The sequence below is a fragment of the Spinacia oleracea genome, chromosome 2 (genome assembly GCF_020520425.1).
Source record: "Spinacia oleracea cultivar Varoflay chromosome 2, BTI_SOV_V1, whole genome shotgun sequence".
NCBI classification, from domain to species: domain Eukaryota; kingdom Viridiplantae; phylum Streptophyta; class Magnoliopsida; order Caryophyllales; family Amaranthaceae; genus Spinacia; species Spinacia oleracea.
Window position 1 is genome coordinate 76,154,049 of NC_079488.1, and position 15,078 is coordinate 76,169,126.

General features: G+C 35.3%; 2 protein-coding genes across 3 annotated transcripts; both read left to right on the plus strand.

The window, feature by feature from the left end:
- The first annotated feature begins 3,086 nt into the window (after nt 1-3,086).
- LOC110799094 (glucan endo-1,3-beta-glucosidase 8) lies at nt 3,087-5,638 on the plus strand. 2 transcript variants are annotated; one of them, XM_022004297.2, is made up of 2 exons: nt 3,087-3,775; nt 4,349-5,638. In XM_022004297.2, exons 1-2 carry the CDS (start codon nt 3,444-3,446, stop codon nt 5,463-5,465), a joined length of 1,449 nt encoding a protein of 482 aa, XP_021859989.1. In that variant the 5' UTR covers nt 3,087-3,443; the 3' UTR covers nt 5,466-5,638. The 2 variants fall into 2 exon arrangements, with proteins under 2 accessions (XP_021859989.1, XP_056693034.1); XM_056837056.1 differs by lacking the exon at nt 3,087-3,775 and adding an exon at nt 3,782-4,052.
- Nucleotides 5,639-6,342: 704 nt separating this feature from the next.
- LOC110799095 (syntaxin-32) lies at nt 6,343-12,307 on the plus strand. Its single transcript, XM_022004298.2, has 5 exons — nt 6,343-7,023; nt 8,923-9,173; nt 9,261-9,427; nt 11,122-11,319; nt 11,856-12,307. The coding sequence occupies exons 1-5, from the start codon at nt 6,777-6,779 to the stop codon at nt 12,013-12,015; spliced, it is 1,023 nt and encodes a 340-aa protein (XP_021859990.1). The 5' UTR covers nt 6,343-6,776; the 3' UTR covers nt 12,016-12,307.
- Nucleotides 12,308-15,078: the final 2,771 nt, after the last annotated feature.

A 15,078-nucleotide genomic window follows, 5' to 3' on the forward strand; every position in this document is an offset into this window, starting at 1 on the left:
CATGTCCAAATCAGAGTTGATATGTCTAATCATGTCTATAAATCAGAACCAATATGTCCAGATCATGTCCAGATCATAACATATCTATCTAGAGAATGTCCAGATTTGTCTAATGTAAGGAATAGTTAGATCATGAGCAAAGTCAAATAAATAATGAGAAATTTTGAATAACAATATACTTTCCCCGTTTCGGAAATATAGCACCATAGTTGACTTTTACTCTTCTAACCATTACTTAATTTGACTCTTAATATCTCAAATCGTGTGCAAGTAAAAAATTATAAAAAATTAATATTTAGAAAATATATATCCATACGAATCTAACATGACTCCGCATGACTAAAATTTCCTTACGAACGAATCACAAAAAATTGTCAAAGTCGTAGTGTGAATAGTGTAAAAACACAAATGGTGCGATAATTCCGGAACGGAGGAAGTATATAAATTTGAATAACATTTATTTTACATGTAAATCGTTTAATATTAATAATTGTATATTTTTATTTAAATCTTAATTTTGAAAAATCAAATCGATCCGTTCAGATCAGATCATATTAGATCAGTTAAATATCAGATCAGAAAAAATAAATTCATATTAGATCAGATCAGACCAGATCAAATCTGATAAGAAGAAATAAGGTAAACTAAACGGGACATAAGAGTGTTTACTACTGCAAGATCATCAAAACTCCCTTTGAATTACCATTATTTAAAATTGAGAGTTTAATGATTAAAGCTAGAAAAAATAACCAATATTTTTTCAGGATAATGTTGCCTTAATATTCATTTGCAGTAGAATGGGAGACAAGAACTTCTTTACGAATATCCTTCCAAACTGGAATTGCACCATAACCTAATTAATATAGTACCAATTGCTCTTTAGTTAAGGTAGAAAAGATGAGAAATTAAAGAAGGAAAATATAAACTAAAAGATGAACTTTAACAACAAAAAAGCACACATAAATAACTGTTTATGTTTGTTTACTTGTTTTATTTTATTTCGGTAGTTTTTATATATCAACCAATCAACCCTCTAACATTTGCTTAATCGCAAGACAATGCTTAGTAAATAATAATACGCCATAAGAGCAGGAGGTGTGTGACCTGAAATATTATGACAGTTAGTAAACTATCAAATGATTTTTTACAAAAAATGGTACATTCTTGCATGTTAACTGAAATGAAAATAAATAATTAATTAAAAAAAAGACAAAATTTTGCATGGGCATGAAAAACACGTAGACTGAAGCTGGAAAGTTGGCATTTCAGACGTGGAACTTTTTACCAAAAAATGCTTACCTCTTGCTGATACCAGCTTTTTAGGGTGGCTAATCTTGTCTGCTAACGTTGGATAATGGATATACCCTATTTTCTTGGGGGACAGTGAAATATTATTTGCTCCAATTTAGATTATTTGATCCAACATTTTAAAAACTAATCTTAATTATATTTAGCGGTAACTAATAATCCTTATACAAAAAAAAATAACAATCGTTTTTTTAAACCTATATACCGAGTAACTACCTTAAAAGAAAGAAAAAGTTTGAATAGACAATAACAAAGATATTGTGCATTGGCTCGTTGCATCTCAAAATGAAACCCGAAGTTATAATAATGGTAGTTGGAAAATTATGAATTTTGGAATCGACAGTAGATAGAAAAAATAAGGCGATAAGTTGCTACGAAGCACGGAGTAGTATATACTTGAAAATGATTAACAACTTTGAAAAAAATAAATTAAAATGGGCGTAGAATTTGCATCTTTAGCACACTAGATTTATATATAGAAGGGTTTCCATCGGATTCAATATGCATAAATCTAGGAAGCATGATATATAGTTTGTTTGCCTTTTGCTTTAGGTTGAGATCAAAAGTGGAATGGTATGACAACTTGAATTTGGTAGAGTAATGTCATTAATTTACTTTAGATTTTTTTTATACTAATAGTACATTTGCTTTAGATTTAGATCAAAATTAAAGGTAAGTTTTTTTAAGGAAAACAAGATCAAAATTAAAGGTAAAGGATATGACAACTTTATGTGGAATTTTTTATACTTCTAATTTCACTGGTATGTAGTACAACTCATTGATTTCTTAACTTAGTCTATGTTCTATTCGACTTACTTTGACTTATTTCAGATGAAATAAGTTCGGATAAGTAGTTCAGAAAAAATAATTTTATTTTATATACACAAATAAGTTAATATATTTCAGACAAAATAAGTTTTTTTAATATAAATAATTTTAGAGAAGTTCAGATAAATTAATGCAGTTAAGTTTAACTAATATAAGTTCAAAAAAAATTAGTGGTATAGAACAGAGCCTTAACTAATTATGTTCAAAAGCTAATCAAGCTAAACTAAAGCTTGTGATATACCTATATAATGAACACTTCTTATAAGTTAAGTTAAAATTCAAAATGCATGCAAGTACTAGTAGAGAAGAACACAAACAAGACACAATATTGAAATACTAGAATCGAGCAACTCTTCTAGTCATCAAAACATTTCAAGATCATACAATTAGAGATAATGGAGTACTTCATACAAATTTTGATGATGGGTAAATAAAACGTATCTACCATGAAGTAAATTAAGCAACAAATTAAATTACAAATGTAGGACATATTAGCTTCTCACAAATAAGCTATATAATCATCCCTAGTAATAGTTCTAAGTTGCATCCTATTCTTATATAAAACGCGATTGAATTTCCTTCCTTAATAGGATATTTCTAATGATTTTTTTAACCTTTTAACTAACATTTCAATTTCTAGTCAATTTTTCTCATTAATTAATATTGAATCTTCCATTAAGTACCATGCATGAACTACACATACAAAGTTTCACAAATCTTTAATTTACTATTCCAATCATCATTATCAAATTCACTAATACTTATCCAAATACTAAGTATGACCTAAGAAAGTGAAACTTTTTAGTTCTAAACCAATTTCCCCAAGAGGTCATTCTCATTTCATAGTGTTCATAAAGAGATGATCTAATGACACTACATGAAACAATAGTTTTTTCTTTTAATTTTTTGAGAAAAGCCGCAATGTCTTGTATTGAAACAATAGTTCTAAGAACACTAAAGAAAACAACATATAAAAAACAGATTATTTTGTCAAATCTGCTCACCGAAAACAAAATCAAAATTAAAAACAAAATAAAATAAAAATAAAAACCAAAACAAACATAAAAATAAAAACATCATTTGCACACACCCCATTTGCATGGCCCTGTAAGTCTGTAACTGAATATCAGAACTAAGGAAAGAATCTCTCTCCTTTTCTCTCCTCCCCTGTTCTTCTCTCTCCTCATCGACCCATTAACAAAAACACCCCTTTTCTTCCAAAATCCCACCTACCCGTTTCACAACTTTGAAAAGGGTATAGAATTCAAAGATACCCATTTCAAGATTCACCCCAAAAGTAGAAAAAAATGGCGTCTTTTTACTACTATACTCTGTTTTTGGTAATGGCGACTGTATGTTCTCAGGGTTTGAGTGTTGGGGTGAACTGGGGTACCATGGCGACTCACCAATTGCCTGCTGATATGGTGGTTCAGATGCTTAAAAACAATGGGTTTGAAAAATTGAAGTTGTTTGAAGCTGATGAATCGATTTTGAATGCTTTAGTTGGTACTGAAATTGAAGTTATGTTGGCAATACCCAATAATATGTTGGCGGAGATGAGTAGTGGTCTTGATGCTGCAGTTTCTTGGGTCGATGCTAATGTCACAGCTTACGTCTACTCTGGTGGTGTTAATATCAAGTTCAGTCTCTTTACTTTCAGGGCCCACCAACTGTTTGATGATTTGCTTCTTTCAAGTTCTTTGTGTTAATGTATTGAATCTTTTATGGGTTTTTCCCGGGAATTTTATGAATTTTGTTTGTTAAATGTGGAATTTCATGGGGTTTTTTCCTGGTTATTTTGATTTTATTTTGCTAGAATTTGTGGGGTTCTATGGGTTTTTTCCTGGTTCTTTTGTCAAAGTTGGTGAATTCCGAAAATTTCTAGGGTTCATCTATTCTGGTGGTGTTAATATCAAGTCCAATCTCTTTACTTTTAGGGCCCGGAACAAGTTGATGATTTGCTTCTTTCAAGTTCTTTGTGCTGATATGTTGAATCTTTGATAGGGGGTTTTCCGGGAATTTTATGAGTTTTGTTTGATAAAAGTGGACTTTTATGGGGTTTTTTTTTGCTAGAAATGTGGAGAATTGAGTGATAAAGATTTGGGGTGTTGAAACTTGAAAGTTTGTTTGATTGCTTGCATTTTGATATGAATGAATGGTTGTTTTGTTGCTTCAAGTCTCAAAATATTGTTCGATTTACTTTGTTCTGCAGCTATGTTGCAGTAGGTAATGAGCCTACACTTCAGACCTACAATGGCACATACCTGAGTTACATGTTACCGGCCCTCAGAAACATCCAAGAGGCACTTAATCGCGCAGGACATGGGGATCGAATCAAGGCGACAATTCCTTTCAATGCCGATGTCTACTACTCTCCTGACTCAGACCCTGTCCCCTCTGCAGGAGATTTCAGGCCTGAAGTTCGAGACCTAACCCTCGAAATCCTCCAGTTTCTACATGAGAACAGTGCTCCCTTCACAGTAAACATATACCCTTTCCTTAGTCTGTATGGGAACAAGAACTTCCCCATAGACTATGCTTTCTTTGAGGGGTCAAATGTGCCTATAAAAGATCAGGGTTTGACTTACACTAATGTGTTTGATGCCAATTTCGATACTTTAGTGTCGGCATTGAACAAAGCTGGGTACCCTGATATGGAGATTATAGTAGGAGAAGTAGGTTGGCCAACTGATGGTGATATACATGCCAATGTTGAGAATGCTAAAAGGTTCAACCAAGGCCTACTTCAACATATAATGAGTGGTGAAGGGACTCCACTTCGTAAGGGGAAAATCAATGTCTATCTTTTCAGTTTGATCGATGAGAATGCCAAGAGTATAGCCCCAGGGAACTTTGAGAGGCACTGGGGGATCTTCGAGTTTGATGGAATGCCTAAATATGAGCTCGATTTAGCTGGGATGCAAGAAGATAGGACACTGATTCCAGTTGAAGGAGTTGTATATATGGTGAAAAGATGGTGTGTTTTGAACCCAGATGCTACAAACTTGGGTGACTTGCCTAATAACATCAACTATGCTTGTAGTTTGTCAGACTGCACGACTTTAGGGTATGGATGTTCATGCAACCACCTCACTGTCAGAGGGAATGCTTCATATGCTTTCAACATGTATTATCAGATTAAGAGTCAGAACATCTGGGATTGTGATTTTGATGGCTTGGCTATGATTACTGATCAAGATCCTTCAGAAAGCAGCTGTCAGTTTCCGATTATGATTGACTATGGCTCCTCTGGGATTCTGCATAAGGGTTTATTTGAGGTTCTATTGACAAGCTTAAGTGTATGCATCCTGTTTTTGCTTGTCCTGTGACTGCACTATATTTTTTTTTGGTAGTCATTGTAGAGGAATTACTGAGAGGAACTCAGAGCATTTGGCTAGCTCTTGTATATTGACATTGAATCTGGGTGAACTGTGGATTGAAGTTGTAAAAATTAGATTCTCCCTTCTTGGGAAGTATTATATTTGAATACTTGGATGTCAAATTGTTGCTCTTCTTTGAGTTTTGCACTTTTGCTGCACATCATCAGCTCATTGTTATGCATTTTCCCCAAATCAAAAAATTTGGATAGAAAAAGTGGCGAAAGCATAAAGCCTTTTGATGCTCAATTAAGTCCTTAAGGCCCGTTAATCTTGATCTTTGAATTAGACAATAATCCACGGTATGAAGCTCGTTAACAACCGATGAGAGAAGTGTAATAAAAACAGTGTCGAGATCATAAGTTTCGTAGTTAGTTTTGCTAAAATAAGTGCTTTAAAAGTAGCAAATTATTTCATGCACCTGAGAGTACCGAGAATGGTATCCTTTACAAAATGTACAGGTCACACCAATTTAAAACTAAACTATTATACTTGTCGCAATACTCTCAAGTGCACCCTTCTGATGTCGATTAAGGCCTTAAGAGCGTTGGCTTAGATTTAGCCAATAACCCACAATACGAAGTTCGTTAACAACCTTAGATGAAAGAAGTGTAATAAAACCGGTTTTGAGATCATAAGCTACGTTATATAATTAGTTTGGCTAGAATAAGTGCTTTCAAAAGTAGTAAATTATTTCATGCATCTGAGAGTACCGGAAACGGTGTATTCACGAAATGCACAAATCCTGAGAGTACCGGTGGTCTATTCACGAAATGCACAAATTTTACAAGTTCAAAAGTAATCTTTACCGTATAGTTTCTGGTGCACCTTATAATCGCAATTACTCTTGTAGAAGTTGATATACTCCGCATTGTTTTGATTACTTGTTAATTACTGTATTAAGCTTTTTTCCCATCACACCGGAGAAAAGGAAAGAACATTTCCAACATCGGACGGCCATAATTAAATCTGCCAGCGTGGCATCTCAAATCATACCCCTTTCTCTTTCTTCTTCAGTTCTTTGTCACCCACCTTCACAAATTTCCTGTAAGTTTTTTTAGGACAAAAAAATTAAAGAAAACCCCTTTGCCTGCCAAGATCCCGAGATCTAAGTCACAAATTCTCATAGTCAAATGAATCAATTGATCAAAAATCCTCAGAAATTAGGGATTTAGATCTTAAACTTCCTAACTTTTCCCCCAATTTTGATATTGTCGGTGAATTTTGAAGATTGCTAGGGTTTATTGATTCCGATTTCCGGCAATGAGGTCAGCGCAATCGTCGTATCGAGATAGAACACACGAGTTTCAGAGCATTACAGAGAGGTTAAAGAAGTCGGTTCCATCAAACGGGCCGAATAATGGGCCGAGTAGCAGTAGCACCACCGTCGGTGTTTCTCAGGTTAATGGGCCTAGATCCGCTGCTATTCAATCGGAATTTAGCAAACGGGCATCGAAGATTGGTTTTGGTATCCATCAAACTTCTCAGAAGCTCGCCAAGCTCGCCAAGTGTGAGTTCTTCTCTCTCCTTTTTTTTTTGCATTTTTCGGGGGGTTTTGATTAATTTGATGAACTGTGGCATTGCTGGAATTTTCTTGATACTTTAGATGCAATTTAGTGTAGTAGTTTTTGCTGGATTTGGATGATTTGTAGTTGCGTTGTGCATACTTCGATTGGAAATGTATAATGTGCGGAATCGAATTCGGTGTTTCTATTTGTTGAATTTGGTAGATGCTTTTTAGGTGGGCCGAAATTGCCGAAATTGCCGAAATGTGGCACTAAGACTCCAGTTTTTTTAATAAAGGGTTTGAGTCTAGTTGTGGCGAGTTGACTATGATCAGGTTTTGTTTACTATGTGAAACCATTATTAAGAAAAAACCATAGTGATCTAGTATCTATGTGGTCGTATAATTTGGTAGATGTCTCATTGTAATGTGGAGGTATGATGGAAACGTCTAATGTAAGTGATCAGATTTTTGTGGTGATTTCAATTCAACCCAGCTAAGGAAGTGCGAGTTGTGTATGTTGGCTCTGTAGAAAGATGCCTTTTGGATTTACTGGTGTTAAATTCGGTAGTTTTCCTTGATGCATTCTGAATGGTTCGATGGGAAGGATGTATAAGTGTTTGAGGTTGGTGTATTTTGATGGAGTTTTGGACTAATTTGTGTTGGTTTTACGAGTTGTAGTTATGTGACTGTATCATGAAGTCCTTGATTGGAAATGTGTAATGGGAGTGATCACAATTGGCGTTATTTCACCTAAACTAACTTAGGAGGGTTGTGTGGTTATTTAGTGGTTCTTGGTCGGGTTGACGCAATACTAGATATGATTATCTTTGGATTGACTTCTTGGGGATTTCACTATTTAGGGCAATTCTGTATTCTGTAATCTCGATATCATGCTTCACTAAGCTACACTATGGTACATCACCGGGAATCGAGGATGATAGGACCAAAGAGTCCATTCCTGAAACTATACGTTGCTGTTACTTTGTACTGTTTGAATGGAAATATACAATCGAGGTGATGTTATCAGATTTGGCATTGATTTCTTTCCATTCACTTAAACTAAGCAATCAAGGAGTTATATGTAGTTTTGTGGGTTTAGGTATTGTTGACAAGTTTGAAATGATTTATTTAATGTTTCCAAATTCCAACACATTATAAACTCCCTCCGTCCCCTAAAGATTTTATCACCCCCAACTTTTAATTTGTTAAGAGTTGTATAGAGAAAGTTGTTAGATTTTTCATTTAGCCGGGATGGTAAATAAAGTAGAGAAATCGGGAGGGCCATGTTAACTGAAATGGAAATGGGGAAAACTTTTAGGGACGGCGCAGAAAGGAAAATGTGCCAATCTATAAGGGACGGAGGGAGTAATGGAAGTTTGAGGAGACATCTCAGGGTGTCTAGGTGAAAGTTTCCTGCATTTTGTATGGTTTGCTTGTTCTGTTATGAGGCTATGAACTATGTAGCATGGAAACAGCTCGTTTTTGGGAAACGGGAAAAGCTCAAGTCCCAACCATTTATGGCCTTTATTAGCATGAAAATGGTTGGGGAAATGAGGAAACCTCATGTCCAAGAAGTTTCTGCGCTTCCTAGGTTGTGAATGTTGGATGTGGTGCTGATGATATCTGAAATCCGTTTGGGTACTGTTATTTGATAGTCATAATAATTGCCGTTGGAGAAGCTTTGACACCCCTTGTCTTGGAGAGTGAGGATCTCAAAGGTTGTCAAAGTGTCTTCGTTATGCTGTTGATTCCTAGGATATACGTCGTTCTTGTTTAGTACTTTGTATAATTTTAAGCCAATCTTACAAAAATAAAAGGTGTAAAAAATCTGATTGCGGAGCTTTTTGAAGTGTGTGTTACATGTGTTACTCTGATTAATATGCACAATCATCTTTTTTCCAGTGGCCAAGAGGACATCTGTCTTCGATGACCCAACTCTCGAAATTCAAGAGCTAACTGCAGTTATCAAGCAAGATATTACTGCGCTTAATTCAGCTGTGGTAGACCTGCAGTTTCTGTGCAACACCCAAAATGAGAGTGGAAACATTTCTAGTGACACCACCAGTCATTCTACCACTGTTGTAGATAACCTTAAGAATCGTCTAATGACTGCGACCAAGGAGTTCAAGGAAGTTCTTACTATGCGAACTGAGGTATGGTGTCGGGAACTGTATTTCTTGGTGCTTTACTCAATGAATTGATGTTCATGTTTTCAACTTCCCTTTTTTGGATATTTGCAGAATTTAAAAGTTCATGAGAATAGAAGGCAGTTGTATTCGTCAACTGCATCAAAAGAGCCTGCAAATCCTTTCGTTCGTCAGCGACCATTGGCTGCCAAATCACCCAATGCACCTGCTGCTCCTCCATGGGCCAATGCGGCTTCAACTTCATCTGCATTGTTTCCCAGGTAGGTACTTTGAATCTGTAGCTCTTATTGTGAAGCTGTCGTCTTCCTATTGTAATAATGCCATATAGCACTTTCTTCTCGGGGTGGTTAGCAATTTCTTTGTTTGCAAACATATCTGGTGAATTTCCATAAAGTTAAAATTTTGTTGGTTAATGATTGTTAGCTTCAAATTTTTGAAGTATCTGTCAGTCCTATAAGGAATAATAGAAGGCTTTCGGGGTGGTTAGCAATTTTGAGTTGTGGCATGTCTGATTTGTTTGTCGGAGATGATAATGCTTTGCTGTTCATCGTAAAGAGAACTATATTCTGAATGTTCCTTCTCCTTGTGACAGAACTTCATAGAATCCTGCTACCACTATGGTGCATTGGTGCCTTTAGAAGTTTAGCACATTTCCTCGTTTCTTTTGCGTACGTGGAAAATGAATGGTTAACTGTGGATAAGTATCTCCTCTTTTATTATGTCAGCACTCATGATACGCTGCTATATGTATAAACTATTTATTGAGGAAACTGCCGTGGGAAATGAATAAAGGTCTGGAGTCTGGATTTGGTTTAATGTAGGAGATAATACCTCCTTTCCATCTCTTGAGGATCAAGAAAAAATGATAATGGAAAATTTTCCTGAGCGACGCTTAGACTTGTAAGGATATTTGTTATTGATGATGCTATTTCAAAATTCCAGCTTGACTTTTGGGCTACCTTCAAAGATGTTGGGGGGGGGGGGGGGGGTTAGGATTTCTATATGATGCTCTGTTTTGTTCTTGTGATAGCTGAATATATACTGGGGTATCCTTGGTTAGTTCTCGCTTTAGTAGTTCCTTCTAGGGAGTAATGCTGATTTCCTGCTACTCTGATAGGTTTCTACATTTCAGTTAACCTTGGTTCTTGATAACTACTTGTGTTGGAAGAGGTTATGTGAAGGGAGTTGTGGCTTTACAGTAGAAGGCCAATATACTTATTTTATTGTTAAAAAAAGCCATTTTACCTCTAACTGATGACTAATGTCTTTTATCTATATTTATTTGCAACTTGAGTGAATACGTGCTCCAAATTACTCTCTCCGTCTCTAAAAGATTGCCCCAAACTACATTTTTCACTTTATTAAGAAAGAAGGCAAAAGAAAAGCAAGTGAGTTTGGTAGTTTTATCTTTTTGCTAATTTAAATAATAGAATGTGAGAGGAGAAAGGTGAGGACCACATACTATAAATGGTATGGGGCAAACTAAAAGGGACGGACCGAAAAGGAAATTGGGCCAATCTTTTAGGGACGGAGGGAGTATGAGGCACAGCGATCCAACTATGTCGCAACCCCTCCTCAAAATAAAAAGAAAAATAAATAATTTGCTGATGAGTCACGGAGCTTTGTTCTCAAATTCTGATTGTCTTTTTTTCCCTTCCCTCCTGAACCATAAGTTTACACCCATTTTGGCTCTTTTCTCATAGACTACTGATTAGCTTTTTTCTTACTGTTGACTGAGAAAAGTAGAAAACTATGTACATATCAATGTCTTATTGATGATAATCATTCAATTAGAGTTGATTTGCTGGATAAGCTAGCGATACATAGTTTAAACGGCTGTTTTCCATAAGCTCATCTTCACTACTTAAATTTATATTAATCAACTAATGTTTCTTTCAAGCATCAACCAAATTAATAAACTTAGCTGCAGACTTCATTGCTCTTAATTTTGCAGAAAATCGGCAGATGGGGATTCCCAGCCATTGTTGCAACAACAACAGAATCAACAGCAACAGATGGTTCCATTACAGGACACTTATATGCAGAGCAGAGCTGAAGCACTTCAAAACGTGGAGTCTACGATTCATGAATTGAGTAACATATTTACACAATTGGCAACAATGGTATCACAACAAGGAGAGATTGCAATCAGGTTTGCTGCCTGTAGCCTAAGATGATTGTTTTGATTGACACAAATAGTGTGCTAAGATTGGCCTATTTCTATGTTGATTCAGAAGTTATTCTTAACATCTAAATCATTTAGTTTTTGCTTTTATTGAATCTACTGCTGAACCTTGTTTGAATGATGTGTGGTGATCAAGTTGACTGCTTTTCCATGTTGGGATGTGCATATGCACAATCTTGCTATTTATTTGCTAATCCCTGAATCTAATTATCAAAATGATAGCATCTGTTTTTACCTCTAAAATCAAAATGTCACCTCTCTGAATTACATGGAATCTTTTGACAAAAGCCACAGTTATGCAATATTTTAAACAGACTCCCTTCGAATATGAAGTCAAGTGTCCTTCAGCCGTGAAAAACACACTTGATATTTATACCATTTGTTTGTTGTGTGAGATTCTTGTACTTCACATTTATCTCTAAGGTGTAATTGATTGGGAAAGTTGACATGCGTCTCCTTCGTAAAACTGAATTTGTGCTGTCCTGGATTCTGCATTATCGCAGGATTGACGAGAACATGGAGGACACACTTGCAAATGTTGAAGGGGCACAAAACCAGTTGGTCAGGTATCTTAACAGTATATCCTCAAACAGATGGCTGATGATCAAGATATTCTTTGTATTGATTGTATTTCTGATGTTCTTCCTATTTTTTATCGCGTAAATGTCATCAAAGAACCTTTTTTGGCTGAGTATATACGATGAGAAAATTCTAAATGACCAATAAAGAAAGGTGATATTTGTAGATTGGGCTTGTCCCTTATGTTAAATTGCGGTATTTCTCTCTTCTTTTTTGGTTTTTATATCTTTGGGGGGAAGAGGATAGTGTGTGGCTAAAGTTGAATTGTTGAAATAGGTAATTTTTTCGGTGAAACAATATGTAATATCTCACAAATATTGTAAACATTGCTTATAGTTTTCTTGTTGAAAGGTTCATGTAGTTTTTCCTCCTGTCATTTCTCTATAGTATTGGATGATTTTGGTTTCTGCCATATCCAGAAACCACTCTGACAAAATTTGGACGAAATGCGCAAAAATGTTTGATTTTCACGTATCTCTCCCTGTATGAACTCATGGTTACTCACTTGCATTATATTTGCTTGATTAAGGTGAATTTGTATATCTTATAATCTAAAATTGTTTATTTGATTTTATTTATTTAACTATTTACTGAATTTTTCTTTCTTTTGGAAATCAATTTGTTGAAAATGTAACTGCTAAATTATGTTGGTTTGACAAAATCTTATTTCACATGACTAAGTTAGTGTACTTGAGGGGGTGAGCTCAAACTCAATTTGTAAAAAAAAAAAAAAGTTCTCTTACCCAAAGTTATGAATTTATGAAAGATATAACCGTAGTAATCGTTAGACATGTACGGTGTAATACAGTTCGTATCGAGTTAAAAACCCAAATGCCCAAATTCGGGTGTACCACGTCTGATGAAATAAAGTTAAAATGATTTGACAACTCGAAAGTGTCGTTTTTAAAATAAAATACCGTTACATTTCGATAGTTCTCATGTTCAAATCTCCCACCTTCATTTGTAATTTATTTGACTTTGTGGCTCATTCGTAAACAAAATAAAAATAACGGATTTTTCATGAAATACCCCTGAGTTTTTACGAAATTCACCAAATGCCCCTCGACTTTCAGAAATTCACCAAATGTCCCTCACTTTTAACTTAATACCCAAACTACCCTTACACTTAACGGACGTTAAGTCGCCGTTAGCTGCCTTTTACTATTTTACCCTTATTTTTCTTGTAGGCGCTATAACCCTTCCCTATCACCTCCTTCCTTTCTACAGTTATAAAAAAAACACTACTCCAACAGTCCAACTACCCCTCTCTCTCTCTCCCCTGTTCTTCCTCATTCATCCACCATAACTGCATCCTTCAATCACCCAAAAGCTTCAGAATTTCGTGTTCTTAGGTTCACGCATCGTGTAAGGTATGTAATGATAATTGCACTGATTTTTTTTTCGATTTTTCAAACATCTGTTGCGCAAATTTTGAGGTTTAGGGTTTCTGGAACTTTGATGTTGGAGATGACTTGTTTGTTTGCATTTTCATGAAATTAAGTATTGCATTTTCATGAAATAAAGTACTACCTCTGTTTCAAAAAGATCTTTACAGTTACTATTTGCACGGATTCCAATGCAATATTTAACTACTAATATATCCAATTTCGCATGTGAAACAAATTATAAAAATTTGATATTCTGAAAATACATCCCGACACCAATCTAACAAGATCTTACATGTAACGTTTTGATGTATATAATGGTGAGAATTTACGGTCAAAGTTTTTATACTTTGGACACATTTTCCAAAGCGTAAAGAACTTTCTGAAACGGAGGAAGTATGAATTAGTTGTTCCTCACGTTGAATTGGATCATCAATTTCCCCATTTCCCCCCAAATGTTTTGTCCTGCCTTCTTCGATTTAATCGCCTTTTTTCCCCCTAATTCATCTTTTTCCGCATTGTTAGATTGATCCTCATGTTTTTTCTGATCAATTTCTAGTTATAATCGAGGGTTTTGATTATGAGAAAATTGCTTGAATTTTTCAGCATTTGGCAATTTTTTTATTCCATTAAGTTCAAAGATGATGAGTATTGAATTGAACTGAGGAATTAATTGGACTGATAAATTAGGAGTGAGAAATGAGCTCATAGGCAATTGGTGATTGCTCGTGAGTTATTGATTTTCATTTTATTGTTTTTCATTTTCTTAAATTTATTTGAGTTATTGTCCCTTTGAATTCAAGCTCAATCTACCACGGAGAACCATCCTTACAAACTATGCAAGACCTGAAATTGACGCACCTTCAGTGCTTCTTACAACAAGGTAACTGATAGAATATTTATTAATGCCGCATATACCTTGGAACATTACATTAACAAGATACACGTATGGGAAGAGAAAATTTGCGAATGTTACTCAGAAAAAATAAGTATTCCTAGCAATGAATTCATTGAAATGATATTGGTTGATGCTGCATTTATCATTTACCTATTTATGCTGTCGAGTTCTCAATTTTTGTTAATTTTTGTTAGAAGATGATCATATAGGAAACAAGGTAGTAGGACTGTTGTTCTATTTAGAAAGAGTCTTGTAATTACAAGAGAACCAACTCCCTTTCTTTTTTCTGCAAACTCTATACAACGAAGCATTTGGTACATCTTACCCCAATATCACATTCATTGAGGTCGCTAGTATTGTTATAAACAATGGTTTGTTTCCTGGAAGAGAGCCTTCAACTACAACTGTTCTTGATAAAATAACAAGCTCTCCAAAATTAACCATTTCGTCGATATGTTGAGGATCTGTTGTTTACCTTCCAACCTCCGAAGACAAGTTCTGCTTGATTTGTGCAGACTGGTTGCTCTGTAAGAGGTGGTTGTAGGCTGTTTTTGTGCTGTGTGATGCTATTTCTCTTGCTGCAGTCTGTTGTTGTGGTGTTGTTGTTGGTTGTTTATTGCAGCTTATGTTTATGTTGGTTTGTGTAGTGTGTGGTTGTTACAGCCGTTGTGTATCTCTGCAGGTTGTTTCAAGTACACTGTCTGCTGCCGTGTTTCTTTCTGGCTGTTGGTTCTGTTGTGACATGTGCTGCTGTTTTTATGCTTCCGGCTGCTCCCCCTTGTAGTTGCTAGTTGTGTTTTTTTGGTTTGGGTTGCGGCCTGTGCACCCTTTTCTGTAGATTGTTGTTTCTTTGTTTGGTTTCAA